We start from the raw sequence: 16,712 nt of genomic DNA, 5'->3' as shown, positions 1-16,712 counted from the left end.
GAGCGGAGTTGAGACTAAAGCCAGTTATTGCTGATGGGAGACATGATAAACATGTGGTCGTGATGCACTGCTTTCTCCACGTAGAGATGCTTGAGTTCTCAAGTGATGCTGAACAGGCTCTTGGCATATTGAAATCATTCTTGCAAGAAATAAAATTGTTGTTGGGCTACTGTTTGATTAAAGCTAAGATGAAAAATTGTTTTGCACCATTTAGAAAGTTTGAAAGAAATGTAGCACTAAAACAATATTTGCATGTCTTTGATGGAAATGATTTGGTATCAAGATGAGTTCAAATGGATGAGAAGGGAAGCCCAGTCCTTCCAAAAGCAAACCCTTCTCACAGATGAAGATTTTAGATGATTTGAAAAGCCAATAATGATTCCTTCTTCTTTTCATACCAGACCATATGGTTAAGACCTATTACCCAAAAGTACACCATGGATTATTGCCTTGTCTGTCTTCTACATCCATCTCTAAACTCCTAGGGCATCAGTTCTCGACCTGTGGGTTGTGATGCCCTTGGGTGTTGAACATTCCTAAGACCATCATAAAACACAGATGTTTACATTATGATTCATAGAAGTAGCAAAATTATAGTTATGATGTAGGAGTGAAAATAATTTTATGGTTGGTTGTCACATGAGGAACTATATTAACAGGGTCGCAGCATTAAGAAAGTTGAGAACCATTGACATAGGGAGTAGGTACCATGAGACTGCATGTTTAATGTTTAGTACCTACAGAACTTCAAAGTGCTTTTGCACTTACAGATAGATCTATTTGTTGTATTGAGTATGGCGAAGTGTGAATTAACACAGGTGAGTGTTAGGGAAAAGAAGGCATTCACCATCCTTTCCTGCCTAAAAGTATATTTCATGTTGGGTTTTGAAGCTAAAAAGGACACATGCACAAAGAGAGGATGGGGGTGAGAATGTTCCAGGAATATTCCTGGAGGCAGAATCTTCTAGATTGAAAAACTTAATTTCTACGGATCAATTCATGGTAAACAAATTTCACCTCCTTGCGTGCTTTCTGAGTTTTTCTAATGCCATTGATGACATTTATAACAACCTCAGAAGCCATTAAGTTATGCCACTACCATCCCTTCTTTGGGATTGATGCTAGACTGTTTAGAGGGTGATGTAATAAGGGTCATAACCATACTATTTACCTGGAATTATTGTAATTGTCCAGAAAGGTCAGCAGTCTCTCTTGTTGGAAGTCTTTTGAACCCTGTTTTTCTCTGGGTAAATATGAACTTGGTGCTTCTGGTATATGTGTTGGTTAGGTCTAGAATTTTCAGATTGCAACCAAAGACTAATCTCCAAAATCTGCCTTCTCTTCTAAAGGGCAAGTTTTCCCTTGTTACGAATACCACGGGCGGTGGGGGGAATGCTGATGATTTCCCCTGCAGTGGGGCTAGGCCCTATTGTCTGCATAATCTAAATGTTGGACTGCAAGAGATTACAGATCTTAGAGTCTTTTTCTGAAGATGTTAGAGTACTTTATCTAAAGTAAAGTTAGATATTTATTAGGTGGATTATGAAGGGGAAGGAAAAAGGGGAAAAGAAGGGGGGGAGAGAGAGAGAGAAGGAACGATCTTAGAGTATTTATCAATGTGCATATCTATCATATCATATAGGGGATTGTGCTAAGGGCCGAGGGACATACAGGTAAAACAATATGATGTGTAGCTCACCTTGCTGAAACATCTGAGCTAGCAAGGCACCAATGAACCACAAATCCATGTCCCTCTGGCTCTGTATCTGGTGCTTGAACCCTCCTGTCCTCATCTCTGTCCCTGTTGTAGAGGATTATGGGATCTCTTCCCAGCCCCCAGAGCATGATCCCCTCTCTTGACCATCTTACTTTGATTATAACTTCTGTGTTGCCGGTGCTTTCTGGAAAATGCTCCCTCGTTTGTGCTTCAGCTTGATATTTGTAGTCTTAATTTGACTCAAGGGTGTCACACTCTCTTGACAATGATGTTTATATTGTGCATGCACTGGAATAGAGGAGCTCTGCCATAGGCTGAGTCTTGGTTTAGATCATAGAAGTGGTGCTGAACTCAGGGGCCGTAGAGGAGTTTACTGCCAATGATTTGAAAAGGGGATAGGCTATGAGTGGTTCTGAGGCCCGAGGATCTCAATGTGGAAGCCTGGAAAAGGTGCAGCTCTTGAAAATCTTGCTCAATGCCCTCTGCACCGCCACAAAACCGCTGTCAAAGAAGCTCCGATGGGTGGATGGAATAGAATTTATTCAAGGAGATATAAATGAATGACTTGGTTATGGTGGCTAGGTCCTGGAGACAGCTGTGCCCTGTTGATATCAAAAGAAGATGAAGGAGACTGGTGTGTTAATGGGTTCAAGTTAAATGTGATTTTTTTCTTTTTCTTGGATAGCTGTCACAAACCCTTTTTAACTGTATTAAAGAGGATATTTGTGCATGTGGTATTTTCTAAGCCACCTTTGCAACTAACAAAATACTGTTGTTTCAGAAAAATTAAAATAAAAAATGCATATCCTCTCATTTTTAAGGAAATAAAAAGGTGACTTTAAACTGGACATGGTGAGTTATACACACCTGAAATTCTGGCACTCATGAGTTGGAGGAGGAGGATCAATAGCTCAAGGCCAATCTGATACATGAGATCCTGTCTCAAAAAAACAACCAAACAAAATTTGAAGCTAAAACAAACAAGTTAGATTGTTAGTGTCTTAGTTAAGGTTTCTATTGTTGTGCAGAGACACCATGACCACCAAAACTATTACAAGGGAAAACATTTAGCTAGGGCTGGCTTACTGTTTCAGAGGTCCAGTCCATTATTATGGTCTGAAGCATGTGGCGTGCAGGAAGACATGGTGCTGGAATAGTAGCTGAGAGTTCTTCCATCTTGACCTGCAGGCAGCAGGAAGTGGTCTGAGACACTGGGTGTGGCTTGAGCATATATGAGACCTCAAAACCCACCTCCACAGTGATGCACTCCTTCTAACAAGGCCACACCTACTCCAACAAGACCACACCTCCTAATAGTGTCACTCCCGTTGGGGGACTTTTTCTTTCAAACAACCACATTGGGCATCTAAAATCCCAAAAAGGTTTTGAGTCCTTGTGGGTAGCATCTATTATTCCTTCTGACTTTGAACTCCATGCTAAATTAGTAAATGGTCACATTGCTAGCCCCCTGAAGGAATGAGTTACTTGGGCTGGGCATGTAGGTGAAAAGTAGAGCATATACTAGTGCATATAGGTCTGTGTTTTCCATCCCCAGCACCACAAAGGGAAAAAAAGGAAAGAGCTTCTATTCTTTCGCATCGGGATGCCACACCTTTCTGCCCCATTTCTTACTTTCCATTCTGCTGTTTCTAGGACTGCATCGATGTAGGCTGGTGGGAAGGAGAGCTCAATGGGAGACGAGGAGTGTTCCCTGATAACTTCGTGAAGTTACTTCCACCGGACTTTGACAAGGAAGGGAATGTAAGTCTCCCTGGCTTTGATCTCAGTGTCTCCCATTCTGTCAGAATTGTGGCTTCCATGATGAGACTTGGGAGGTAGAGATCTTTTGGTATAAAACAAGAGAGTACTGACATTGGAATGCTTAATGGGCTTGGGTTCTGAGCCCATGGTTGCCATAGGACAAACTCATTATTCACTCTGTTTACCAGCTGGTAAAAATTATCCAGGGTTTAATGTATATAGAGCACTTAATACAGTACCTGCACATTGGAATTCCCAGGGAAACTGTCAGAACCCTGGGAGCCCTATATGGTAAGTAGACACCTCATGTTTTGCGTAGCAGTCTTGGGGGTGCTGAAGTAGCCAGTATTGAAGCTGCTGAAAATCACAGTTTGAGACTAAGAGTGGAAGGCACAGCCTGCTAATCCCTACTATATTTGTGTGTGTGTACACATATACTTAAGTGCATATTTATAAACGCCTCGTCCAGGTTGTCTCTTTCTCTATGGGGTCTGGTTTGATGGTGATGCTGTTCAGATGACCCATTCTGCTTGCCTCACTCCTTGTATATTGTTTCTCTGCTAAAGATGTAACAAAAATGGTGAAAACTGAAAGTTCTTTACAGTGTAAGGGTTCAGCTGTTTGATCTCATTTATCCGTCCTGTTCTTTACCTCACAGCCCTTTCCTGAGGCATTTGTCTGACTTCTGCCAACCTTTTCTGGCCTGGGGCCTCTTTGGCCCCCGGGAGGGTTATGTTCTCGGACCAGGCTATGCCTGGCTGTATTACTTTTCTGGTTGTTGTAGCGAAGGATCTGACAAATGCATCTTCTGAAAGAAAGGATTTGTTTTGGCTCACAGCTAAAGATTCCAGTCCATCGTAGTGGAAAATCATGGCAGTGGGAGACTGGGGCCACTAGTCAAATTATAGCAAGTCAGGAACCAGAGGGAAACTCCCTAATGGACATGCCTAGGATTTTGTCTCCTGAGTGATTCTAGATCTTGTCAAATTGACAATTTTTAACCATCACAGTGACTTTGTTACATCGCCAGAGCTAAATATACAGGAAAGATAGCTACAGTGTTAGTAGATTTAATGGTACATCTGCTGTTTAGAAGAATGTGTATATTTGTTTTAAAAGCCAGCATCTCTAACAAACTCCCAGGTGATGTTGATACTTTGAGCATCAAGGTACCAAAAATCTGGAGGAAGCAGAATTTATATTCTCCAGAGCTCTGGTTCTAATACCTAGAGAGAATAACAGGTATAGAACATAACACATTCCCAACATAAACATTCCAAGATTGCAAGCTATTAAAATAAATTAAAAATATGGCCTTGGGCTGGGCGGTGTTGGCTTATGCCTTTAATCCCAGTACTTGGGAGGCAGAGACAGGCAGATCTTAGTGAGTTCGAGGCCAGCCTGGTCTACAAAGCGAGTTCCAGGACAGCCAGGACTGTAACACAGAGAAACCCTGTCTCAAAAACAAAAGCGAAACAGAAAAAAAAAGTATGGCCTTGGACTAAAAACTCATTTTATGATCTAATGGCATAATCTTGGGAGATGCCTCAAAGTGTGTCTAGGGTAAATTGTCCTGTATATATTAACCATTCTAGCTGTTATAGTTACTATCTGCAAGGGTGGGGAGAAACTAGCCACAAGTATGAAGTAATGCCAAACTCTGGCTCATTTTGCTTCAGCTGACCAAATCAACCCATTATCTTGATATCTTGATTAATTTCCCGAGGAATCCAAATGAGGCTAAGAATTTTGTTGAATAGTCATCTAAAAGATACCCAGTGATATGTAAAATACATTTATAGAAATAACCAAGCAAAGAATCACACAATCTTCATGTTATTTCTCATATTTTCTCCTGGATCTGTTGCCTGACAACTATGTTTGATTTTTTTTAGTATTTTTTAGTATTTTGGGGAACTTTTTCCAGGGCTGGTCATCATGGTAGAAAAACAGAAATAAAGTACACAGTTTCTGCCCTTGTTGACTCAGAGTTGAGCAGTAAGGCTGGCGTTCAAGGCTTTCTGAAGGATCCTCAGTGTGGCTGGGCCTGAGAGAGTGGGAAAGGGGCCATCCACATGGTGTGTGGCATACTTCGGGCCTGGTCTTTGTGAGTCTGGAAATTCCTTGGTTGTGATTCTCCTCCTTTGGCCTTTCTGCTAGGGGTTGTTAGCTTATGGTTCTAACTGAGGCAGTATGATTTACTTTGCAGAAGAAAACTGGAAATTGCAGGTATTTGCCATGAAGCATGATGTTTGGAAGTTGCCACAGACTTTGCATCCACGGCTGAACCAACAATGGACTGAAAATGGTTTTGTAAAAATGTGTCTGTGTTGAACATCCAGATACTTAAAAATGATTCCCTAACAATATAGTGGCAGCTGCTTATAAGTAATCTAAAGGTGATTTTATGGCAAATGGGAGGAAGGACTCAGGTTGTACGCAAGCCGTATACCATTATATAAAGGATTTGATCATAGTATCAGTGGGTTTTGATGCCCATAGGGAATCATGTCACAAACCAATCACAAATTCCAAGAGGTTACTGTGTATTTACATCATGGAAAGACTAAATCTACCTAGTCAACATATGCCTTCCTTCATATAGTTGTCACTTTTATGGTGATGGGGACATAATTTTGAAGACTGAGGTAAACACTAGACCATATTTCTAACGAATGGACAAAACCCACAGTTACCTCTGTTGTGGTCCTCTGCCTTTCAATTCCTGGTCTTATTTTGCTGTGGCCATGAATTCATTCATGTAAGACTACAGTGTACTGTTCTAGAAGCTCTTTGTTATATAAGGCATCAAGAGAAGTACTTCCTCAGGAAAGTGAAGTTGTTAGTACTGAGGAGACATGGTACGGCTTATTTGTTGGGACATGCATATTTTGTGGAGCCCCATGGGCATCTCTGCAACCCCAGACAGGCAGCCACCATCTCTTTTTTAAACTTCATCCTTATGAAGTAGAAAACTCAATTTTAGGGAAACAATAGTCATACCTATCAAATAAAGTCATGCCTAGCTGAAAAGTGCTTGTCTAATTTAGGTTTTTGAAATTTCAATTAGAGCTTCCCCTTTCATCCTGGTGGCCTTTATTGCTTTGAATCTATTGCAATGCCAGGCTTTATTGCTGTACCTAGAATGTTGGTGAGTCGGTGACAATGTGGTGGAGCCAGGAGCTGCCATTTGCCGAGTTGATAGGATGACAACGATTAGAATCATTAACATGAAGACACTGTGTGGGCGATGGCGTCTGAAACATTCTGCTACCGGTTTCGGCAGATGTCATTTTGTCTTGCCAGTGATGGGGTTGCAGTCATTCACCCAGAAAAGAGGGCAGTCTGCAATGATCATAATAGACAGAAGCAAGTGGCATTTCTTCCACAGCAGGCTGCTTGACTCAGCAAGCATCACCCGGGCATGCTGGTGAGACTGGCATATTTTCTGCCAGGAAATGGACTCAAGAGAGTCACCATCAAACCTTTTGCAATTCCTGGTGGACTTTCTTCCTGAGACGGCTCAGTGGATTCTCTCTCCGGTATGACAAACGCTCTGTGGCTTTTCCTCAAGGTTTTCCAGGAGAGAGTGCTCATTGATCTCGGGGTGCATATTTTAAAGCAATTATGTAAGCTATTTATGAGAGAGCCTAGATTCAGTCACTGCTTATTTTGAGCCTTGACAGTACAATTGCGCATCAGAATGGAAAGATGAAATGTTCGGAGAACTAACTCTACTAAAGCAAGGCGCATGTGCTGCCATTGTTAGCAAAGTGTAACAGGGAACAAGGGCTGGTTTTGAGACTAGCAGAAACAATGTCTTGATGCCATTGGAAAGAGGCAACCATTAGAATAAGTCTTTGGACAGAAAATGCTTTTGAAAGGTAGTGTTTCAGGAACGTCCCAGGCTGTGGAGCAGGCAGATCACCAGAAGCTACATGACATCCCAGTGCATCTCTGCTGAATGGACTCTTTGTAGATGGTGCTATGTACCAAATGGGACACCTCTAAGATTCCCCTTGGGGTCTTAGAGGAACACCACAGCGTTCCTTAGGGGGACACCACAGTGGAACATTCGCCTCTCAGCCACAAGGACTCAGAAAACTGCCCTGAAGATGTCTGTCTCTGCCACTGTGATTCGGGTTCACTTTTCCTACTTCCAGACTCCCGCAAGCAGCAGGCTGCCAACTTACTGCTTGCAATAGAAACTGAGAGACGTTAGCCAGTTTTGAAGACAAGGGTCTGTCTACCCCGGGCATTTGCCCCCAACCCTGTTGGTCTAATTACTTAGGTCCTAGGTTACATAAAATATCCAGATTTATCTGGGAAGGCAAAGAGCCCATGTGAGAGGAGTTAGCTCTTGTTAGAAAAGGCCTGGCAGGTGTGGCTTGGGGCCCTCCCCACACATGGAAGGAGAAGGCTTGCCAAGGGAGCCATATGCTGAGTTCAGCTAAACCCAGACAATTGTTGCAAGAGTATTGTACTGTTGGCTTTGGCAGCTCTTTTTTTTTTTTTTTTTTTTGTCATATTCACCACTGACCATGGCCCGGGATTGCAGTTAAATTGGCAGAGTGCTTGCCAAGAATGGAGAGTCCTAGATTTGATCCCTGACACTGCATAGTCAGAGTGTGGTGCTGCGCACCTCTGTGTTCAGCTAGGGTTTCTATTGCTGTAAAGAGGCAACATTTAATTGAAAAAAGTGTTTGAGGTGGAGGCTTACAATTTAGAGGTTCATTCCAGTATCATCATGACAGGGAGCATGGTGGCATGCAGGCAGACATGGTGCTGGCTACATCTTGATCAGAAACCAACAGGAAGTTGACTGGGACACTGGGTGGTATCGTGAGCATAGGAAACCTCAAAGCCCGCCCTGACAGTGACACACTTCCTCCAACAAGGCCATACCTACTTCATCAAAGCCATACCTCCTAATAGTGGCGCTCCCAATTAGTTTATAGGGGCCCAATAACATTCAAACCACCACACTTGAAATCCCAGCACTTAGTAGGTAGAGGCAGGAGGAACAGAAGTTCATCTGTGGCTATATATTGAGTTCCAACTCAAGTCTAGGATACATAAAACCCTGTCTCCAAACAAAAAAACAAGAACAAACCCCACCAAGTCAGGCATCCTTCACATGCCTAACTCCAATTCGGAGGGGGACAGAGTCAAGGGGTCTCCAGATTTTACTGACTTCTAATCTATTCAAGGAAACAAGAGACTCCACCTCGAAGGAATAGGTGGATAATGGTGGCAGCAGGCACCCAATGCCCTCTTCTGACCTCTATGTGAGCTACAGGTGTGTGCATGCACTCACACACGGCGGTAGGAGAGAACGTGAATGAATGAATAGATTTTTTCCAAATAACCACCAATCACAGAGAGGTCCTTCCTCTTCACGTCTCTCTCCAGGCCCACTGCTATCTGATCGCTTGATTTCCCGCTAGCTCCAGTGGAGCCCTGTGCCTACTGAGCCTCACAGATTTGTTCTAGATCAGGCAGTTTTGCAGATTCAAGCTTTTATCCAAAAGGAGTTCCTCTGATGCTTCTGCCACAGAAGGGTTTCACAGCATCAATTCTGACTACTTTCTCTTTTCCGGGTTCTTAGACAACCCAGTTTATAAATTTGTTCTTAGCCAGTACTTTTTCATTCGTAGGCATTCTATTAGCCCTCCGTTAGCTCCTATAATCTTTTTCTAAGTTCTAAATGTGGCCAGTAAATTACAAAAGAAATAAATATATGCCTCCAAATAAGTTTGGGGGAAGATAATCTACTCACAACATACCTACTTTGAATATTTAGTTTTTCTGGGTGGTCTCATACATAAGAACTGGGCGTATCAAGCTATTTATGCCACCCAAGGTTGGCCTCTTGGTATAGCCTCAATGGGTTTTCCCCAGACCACCCAGATGGTGTCACCTCTTCCTTTCCTGGCAGTACTTACAGCCTATGCTCCCCCAGTGAACATCTCATTTGTCATATCCTTATCCTGATCTTCCATTGCCCATTTGGAATTTCTTTGCGCTGACATCCCAAGCTTCGCCTTCATCAGGACTATAGTATATACAGTATAAAATTGGTGAATAGAATCTCTTCGCCCTTTGGTCTTATGGTGTCAAATGTGCCTGCTTTTTCTCCTGCCCATCCTTTCCTGTTGATTGATCCCTCTTGTACTAGTATAAAAGAAAAGGAAGACTAGAGGGCTAGAGGGAGAGATGCATGCAGCTGGGCTTCTGTCACACTCCACTTCTCAGACAAAGGGATGCCCAGGTTCTTCCACTGAGCATGCGATCTGAGCATATAATTAAGCTGGTACTTGCAGGGTGGGCTGGATGGAATAAAGCTGAGACAGCCTATTGGGAGAAAACTCTATGCCGGAGCCTAGATGACCACCTAGTTGGCCATCCACTTGGATTGATGCAGTCACAGGAGAGAATACAGATGCAGACAGTGAGGCTAGAGGCTGAGGTAGGAAGCCAACAAGAGTCTCTCCCAAGAGCAGGTTATGCAAGGGTTCCCTGGGCTCTCCTGTGCAGGTGACAGGGCAGGAAGTTGTTTGGACTCTGGAAGGTGCAGATGAGTAAGTACAAGCATTATCATCACTCAGATCATTGCTCCAGCTCCGTGCATTCAGAGTGTAATGATGAGTCCTCCAGACGTGATAGCGATGGCAGGGCAGAGCCTCCCATATTCCTCTAGACTGTGATGGGTGCCCTGGTCTGGAAAAGTCCATTCGTGTCCCCTCCAGCCTCTGAGCTTAGCTTGATACCTGAAAGGATTTTCCAAGGTCTGAATTTGCTAAAAAAATAAAATAAAGAAAGAAAGAAATAAATAAAAAATCAAGCTAAGATTTGATTATCTAGTCCCCCTAACCACGCCCTGCCACTTCATTTGGATTCAAATAGAACTTAGCCTTATCCAAACTCATGTTGGAGCTTGGTAGCCTGTGTAGCAGTGTTGAGAGGGCTGGGATCTTAGGGACTGGGAAGGTTGCTCAGTGGTAGAGTGCTTGCTGTTGAATTTCCACCCCTCAGAATAAAGCAAAAGAGATAGGTCCTGGAGTATCACCTTCACCAATGTATAATTCCAATATATCCTTAAGGAGACCTGGCTAATTCTCCTGACATTGAATTAGTTTTTATAAAATTAGGTTGCAATCCTGGTACCACACTTTGGTTTCTCTTGTGCATGTGCTGCTTCTGCCTGTACTGGCTACCTTCCCACTTTCTGCCGTGAGCTGAAGTATTACAAAACCCTCATTATAAGCCAATCAGAAGCTAACACCACATTCTTGGACTTCCAAAATGAAGACCCCACATAAAGCTATGTCCTTTATAAATTGCTCAGACTTAGGTGTTTTATTACAGTAACATCAGACAGGCTAAGGCATTTCCTTATCTGTAACTGACCCTCAGGGTCTACCCTCAGGTTATTTTTTACAAAGCCACTCTGTATCTGTTCATCTCCATTTCTTTGAGTAGCATCGCCTTTGCGAGAGATTTGCTGCTCTGCCTTTTCGGTTCCCATCACCATTTTTGCTGTGTGAAAATTTAAAAGTAGGCCCATGTGCAGTACTTCAGTTTTGGGAAGGTGATCTCGAGTTGTATGGGTCTTGAAAGAGAGCAAGGAGGGGTGTATGGGAGGGCTTGGAGGGAGGGAGGGAAGGGAAGGGAGAATGATGTAATTATAATCTGTTAAACTTAGCAAAACCATGCAAAGTGGTCAGTCCAAAGCGGGGGTGGGGATCTAAACTCCCTCTGCTGGCCAGTGACTATCCAATGTGCCGCCTACAGGACAGATAGCTCACAGCTCACAAACTATCCCATTCTTTTAAATGTGTGTCCTAATTGCCTCTTCAGTGACCACGACTCATCATAAATGCGTACTTTTGCCTCCTCCCATTGTCACACCCACAGGCAAACTTGCTGGGACCGCTTTTCACACAGTCTGTTTCTGTAACATTTTCCATCCTCTCTCTCTCTCTGCCTTTCTCCTCTCCTTTTATTCTTCGGCCCAATTTTGCCATGTCACAATTCATGTATCTACTATATGGCAAATGTTAAGAGAACATTAACGTTTTTGTTTTGCTTGTTTTTACATTGCCCAGTAATCAGAAATATGAGAGTTTATTGTTGCCTTTCCCCCCTTCCCCCACATAGTGTGAGGTAAGGTCTCCGAAATAACAGCTTCCACTAGGGAGGCTTATGTGTGGTTGTTTATAGGCCATTTTAAACTAGGACCAGAGAGATGGCCCAGCCAGTAAAGGTGCTTGCTGCCAAGCCTGACAACCTGAGTTGGATCCCCAGGATCCCCACACACAGTAGAAGGAGAGAACCAACTCCCACAAGCTGTCCTCTGATCTTTACACACGTGCTGCAACATGTGTGTGCAAGCTCATGTTTTTAGAAAAATAAAAATAAAAGAATGTTTCAAAGCAGCAAGGAGTGAGAAAGACGTCCTAGAGGAGGCATTGCTGGGACTTGGCTGGGAAGAATTAGGCCATAGGGTGTTGGCGGTTTCATGAACAAGCAGTAACCCTGATCCTGAGGTAAAGGAGGTTAAATGGCAAGCTTTCAGCAGTAACTTCATTAGATAAACACACATCTGTTCCCAGTCTACTTTATACCAAGCCAGAGAAGGAAGGAAAAGGACAGAGTAAATAGAGCGCTGGAAAAAGCTGACAAAGAGAAAAGAATATTGGGAGACCCTGAGCCACAAACACACCCGCTCCATGCAGGGCATGCCCGGGAGGGAAAGAGGCCCTGAGAGCAGCTGGGTTTTTCACAGTAAAATCGATGTGTCTGTTCTTACACATACAGTGCAGGGAAACATCAAGGAGGAGACACACATGGGCATGCACACACATGATCCTGCTAGTCAGAGGTCGCTACTGTAGCCATACCTCTTTCCAGTCTTTCTGCTTTTCTGCGTCACAGCCTAGCTGAGCTCATACTGTAGCTGCAATCTGAGAACCATTTCCTCCTCCCATCTGCCCGCCTCCTCCCATCTGCCCGCCGTACAGTTGTCTGCACTTTGATGAGTTTCGTGTGTGCGCTCTGATGCCTGCCTGATGCTCTCTCTGCCTCATGGCTGTTCTCCAGCCCTGGGCCTTCACAGTAGTTCAGAGCGCGCTGTGGGTCAAACAACCCTGGGCTTTACTCCCAGTCCCCTCTACCCCATTTAATTACTTAGTGACCTTGGGAAATGACTTTCAATTATTTCAACAGCAGCATGGGCATACTGATATCACTTCCTGCTAGAATTGCTACATGAGTTACCCAAGTCAAAGATTACTAACTCTTCTTGCAAAACCACCTCCTCCCAAGAGGAAGAGAATATTAATGGCTATTTACTGATGGGAAAGAAGAGCTATGTGAGGTTGCTTGTCATTGTCCTTGGCTAATAATAGAGATTTGTACTACAGATTTCAGAACCTTTCTCTTACCCTGCTTACCCTGCTGTTGCTTTTACTCAGGGTAATTTGTTAGAATTGGCAGGTAATGAAGAAATGGGCTGAAAAGTTATTGAATCCAGAGTCTGCATGCTATGATGTCCCTCCCACCCCCAAGTTCCTTGTGTGTCCAGTATTCTCTGGATTTTATTTCAAACAAATTCTTTCTATATCCCATTGCTGTGTCAGAGAAAGGTAAGTCAGAGGGGAAGCTGAGTATCTGCTTTTCGTGGTCCCTGTGGTAATGTCACACTGTTGCATTTTTGGAAACCGGCAGATACTCTGCAGTTTTCTTAGAACCTCAAATGTGTGGTCCCGAGAGGGTGAGGAGTGTCAACACTGATGTGATGCACAACCTTCTCCAATCCTTCCTTCGTGCTGTCATACCAGATGGTTCTCCCCTTGCCCTTAACATCACTGCACAAGATGGTGCTGGCTGTGTTCTCCAACCACGGACATGTTTGATAAGTCCATCTTTACCTATCTTCCCCCTACAGTCAATCTTGGGTGGCAAGGAGAAGTCCACAAACTCCAAAAGCAGTTCAGGGATGAATGCTATTGAGTGCACGGCCAATTCCATCACCTACAGAGTAACAGTGGGTAATAGAAATAGTGGGCTAATTCACAAAGCCCCATATCCATTTCAGTTGATCACATGGTAGGGCATAACTGCTCTGTGGGGGATCTCATAAAGAACTGTCTAGCCTCAGCATGGAAAGAGGCAGAAAGTGGAGAACTTGCCAGGCTTTCGCGTACTCTTTTTTTGCATTTAGTTGACGGTCCCACACATTCTACCAGACCTGATCTTGAGTCTTCATGGTGACTCTTACTGAACTACTCAGTTATTCAGCTGATTAAATCTTAATTGCAAATGTGGTTTCAGTGCAGGGACACCATTGTGCTTGCTGGTTTCAGGGCATTTCTGCTGAGCTGAGGTTTTCCAGATGGCTGGTGGAAATTTAGAAAGGGGGAAATGGCATTTCATTTGTTGGTCTGAGTTGTGTTTTGCCGACTGAATTTACTTCAGTGTTTATTTAGAGGTGCCAAACAAAAGCTGGTGTCCCCAGAGAGACTTGCTCAATTTTTTGGAGAGGTTCTCTAAATTGCCCACACTGCACATAAAAAAACAATGTCTGTGGTCTGTCTGGGATACTACAGTTTGCCAACAATCTCATGTATAATTTTTGATTGATTTTTCAGAGACCCAAGAAGCCACCACCTCCATCCGCTCCTGTCATCAAACAAGGAGCAGGTAATGTACCTTTCAGGTCCTTCACGCAAAATGTTCATCTTTCTTTTGCACAAATTCAAATTTTCTTTGTTAAGAGTTCAAGATTCTTGGACCCACAGACTGCTAACTTGGGGGATGTGATTTGGTCTCAGCAGGCAGGTTTCAAATGAGTTGCTGTTTTTCTTAGATGCAAACAAACAAAAGAATCCACATCACTAAATGTGTCTCTGCTCCAGTGCAGAAATGGGGGTTTCCAAGAATGGCCAGAAATTACTTTAAAATGAAGTGCGTCTGTTTTCAACAATCTGTTTTTGAGGAGCAAAGAGCTGATTATTGTCCTTAATGAAGGTCAGCATAGGGAAGATTGCTTCTCGTGGAATCGCGTCATTGTATACGTACAATTGCTGGGTTTTTACTGTCTGTCCTATGTGGTTAGCCAAAATTTGCACTTACTTCACTTCCCCCAACAAAAAGCTGTTTTTCTAGCCATAGATATTTTCCCTCTCAATTCTTTTCTAGTCTTGAAAAAAAAATTCCAGTTTACTCATTGTACATAGCTTAGATATTAATGTTGAATCATATAGGAAGAAGTGATGTCATTAAACATTCAATAACTCACTACACAGTGGCTTCTCATACATAAAGATGATTCATGCTTCCCAATGGAACTCTTCTTTATAACAGTCACAGTTAACTGTGGAGAGAATTCCTTTGTGGATGACTCTTGAAGTAGCTTTAAAACAAACTGAAGACAGAAAGGGACAAGGGGAGATATAAATACAATCAAAATACATGGAATACATGTATGAAAGTGTCACAATGAAGCCAATTATATTTTGCAGTGAATACAAGCTCATATATGTGTGTATTTACACATATTAATTTTAGCAAGAAACAACTAAAACAAAATTAAGCCTGTTTTTAATTTTTTAAAAAGCCTGCAATTATGATATATCTATAGCATATAATAAATGAATAAATGTAAATTGCTAGATTTTATTTTTTCATACATTTATTAAGAAGTGTTTTATTTTGTAAAGACAGGGCCTCTCACTCTAGCCCTGGGTGACCTGAAACTCACATGAAGTTCATTCAGGCTGACTACCAACTAAAAAGTGATTTTTCTAAAAAGTATTTTTTGAGGGTACCACCAATTTGGAGGGAAAAAAATCTATTTAAGGTTAACCAATTTGTTTTTATCTAATTGAGAATTACAGATATTGACCCCTAGAATTGGGTGTTAATTCTATCTTCCATTCCACCCCATTCCCTCCAACATTGAACAGTTTCATTTTGCCCCCTAGTGGTTCTGACTACATAAATATTTTGTTGTGCTAAGTTTAAAAAAGACAAGTTGCATGTTTTGCCCCAAAGATCCTTTTTCCTAGAGGTCTTAGTAATCAATTGGAGCCCAAGGCATTGAACTGAGCAGTTTGAGGCTTGGACAGCCTAGAATAGAGAAAGTAGGACCAGATTCTTGGAGATAGTAGAATCATCGTTAGAAATGCGACTGTGTGGTAGCATGGTAGGCAAATTCTTTTGGAAATAGTTTTACCAGCATTTGTGGTGAATTTCTGCCAGGTAAGGCACAGTGACATTTCATCTTCCTTCTCTTTTCTGCTGAAGTAGCTTGAGAATTGCTTTGTAATGAGGAAATGCATAGACATTCATATTTCCATCACCATCAACTTTCTTTTACCAAAAGAACCGAATTATGTAAACGATGTAGATCCGAAACAGTGTTTAATGTATAGTAAGACATTAAAGGGAGTCACATGGTGTATATGCTCAATGTAATGTTAATTTTTTAACCCCTTGAGGCTTCATAATTCTGATTTCAATACCTAAGACCCATCCATGGGGTCAGCCAGGCAGAGTATCGGGTACTCTTCCAAGTCAGACACAAGATTACTTTGGACGGTTTTGTGCTTTAACTAGCTCCTGGTGCTCTTATATGCCTGAAGGCAACAGCCCTGATGAGGACCTCAGGTGAGGGAACAGTGGCAGGCCACAAGAGTAAAGAAGAAATGTAAAGTGGTATATTGGGAAACATGTAAGACTTGAAGAATTCCCACACAGAGAAAGAATGCAGAGAAAACCACTGTAACACAACTGCATATTCCTCAAAATTATGTTCTAGATACTATTGCTCTGTGACAAACCACTCCAAATTTAGTGGCATAAAATAGCAATCTTCATAGAGCCATAGATTCTGTGGGCGAAGAATGTGAACAGAGCATGACCAAAATGGTTAGTTTCTATTCCATCAGGCCTGAGACAGTGGCTGGGAAAACTGAACTAGTGGAGGCTGGAATACCCACCTGAAAGATGGCTGCTTCACACACACATGCTGCTCACTCTGTCAGGAGTGCCCGGGAGACTGGGCTTGGCTGGGGCTGCAGGCCAGAGTGCGTATGCTCCAGGGTAGTTGACCTCTATACATGGACGTCCGATATTCCAACAAATAAAGTGTAAGCTAGATGGCCTCATATAACTTAGCCTTGGAAATAGCATGGAATTACTTCAACAATTACTCAAAGCATTCACAAGG

The 16,712-nt window shown here is 42.7% G+C and overlaps 1 protein-coding gene across 14 annotated transcripts in view; it reads left to right on the top strand.

The window, feature by feature from the left end:
* Positions 1 to 16,712, top strand: part of Sh3kbp1 (SH3 domain containing kinase binding protein 1) — a 337,525-nt gene that overhangs the window by 265,560 nt on the left and 55,253 nt on the right. For all 14 annotated transcript variants that reach the window (XM_085684713.2, XM_085684711.2, XM_085684710.2 and 11 more), the window contains 2 exons: positions 3,371 to 3,478; positions 14,131 to 14,182. In XM_085684713.2, coding sequence (XP_085540839.1) covers positions 3,371 to 3,478; positions 14,131 to 14,182 — 160 coding nt within the window. The remainder of the gene's footprint in view (positions 1 to 3,370; positions 3,479 to 14,130; positions 14,183 to 16,712) is intronic.

This window comes from Myodes glareolus, chromosome X (genome assembly GCF_982192425.1).
Source record: "Myodes glareolus chromosome X, mMyoGla1.1, whole genome shotgun sequence".
Classification (NCBI taxonomy): Eukaryota; Metazoa; Chordata; class Mammalia; order Rodentia; family Cricetidae; genus Myodes; species Myodes glareolus.
This window is presented reverse-complemented; position numbering and strand designations above follow the sequence as displayed.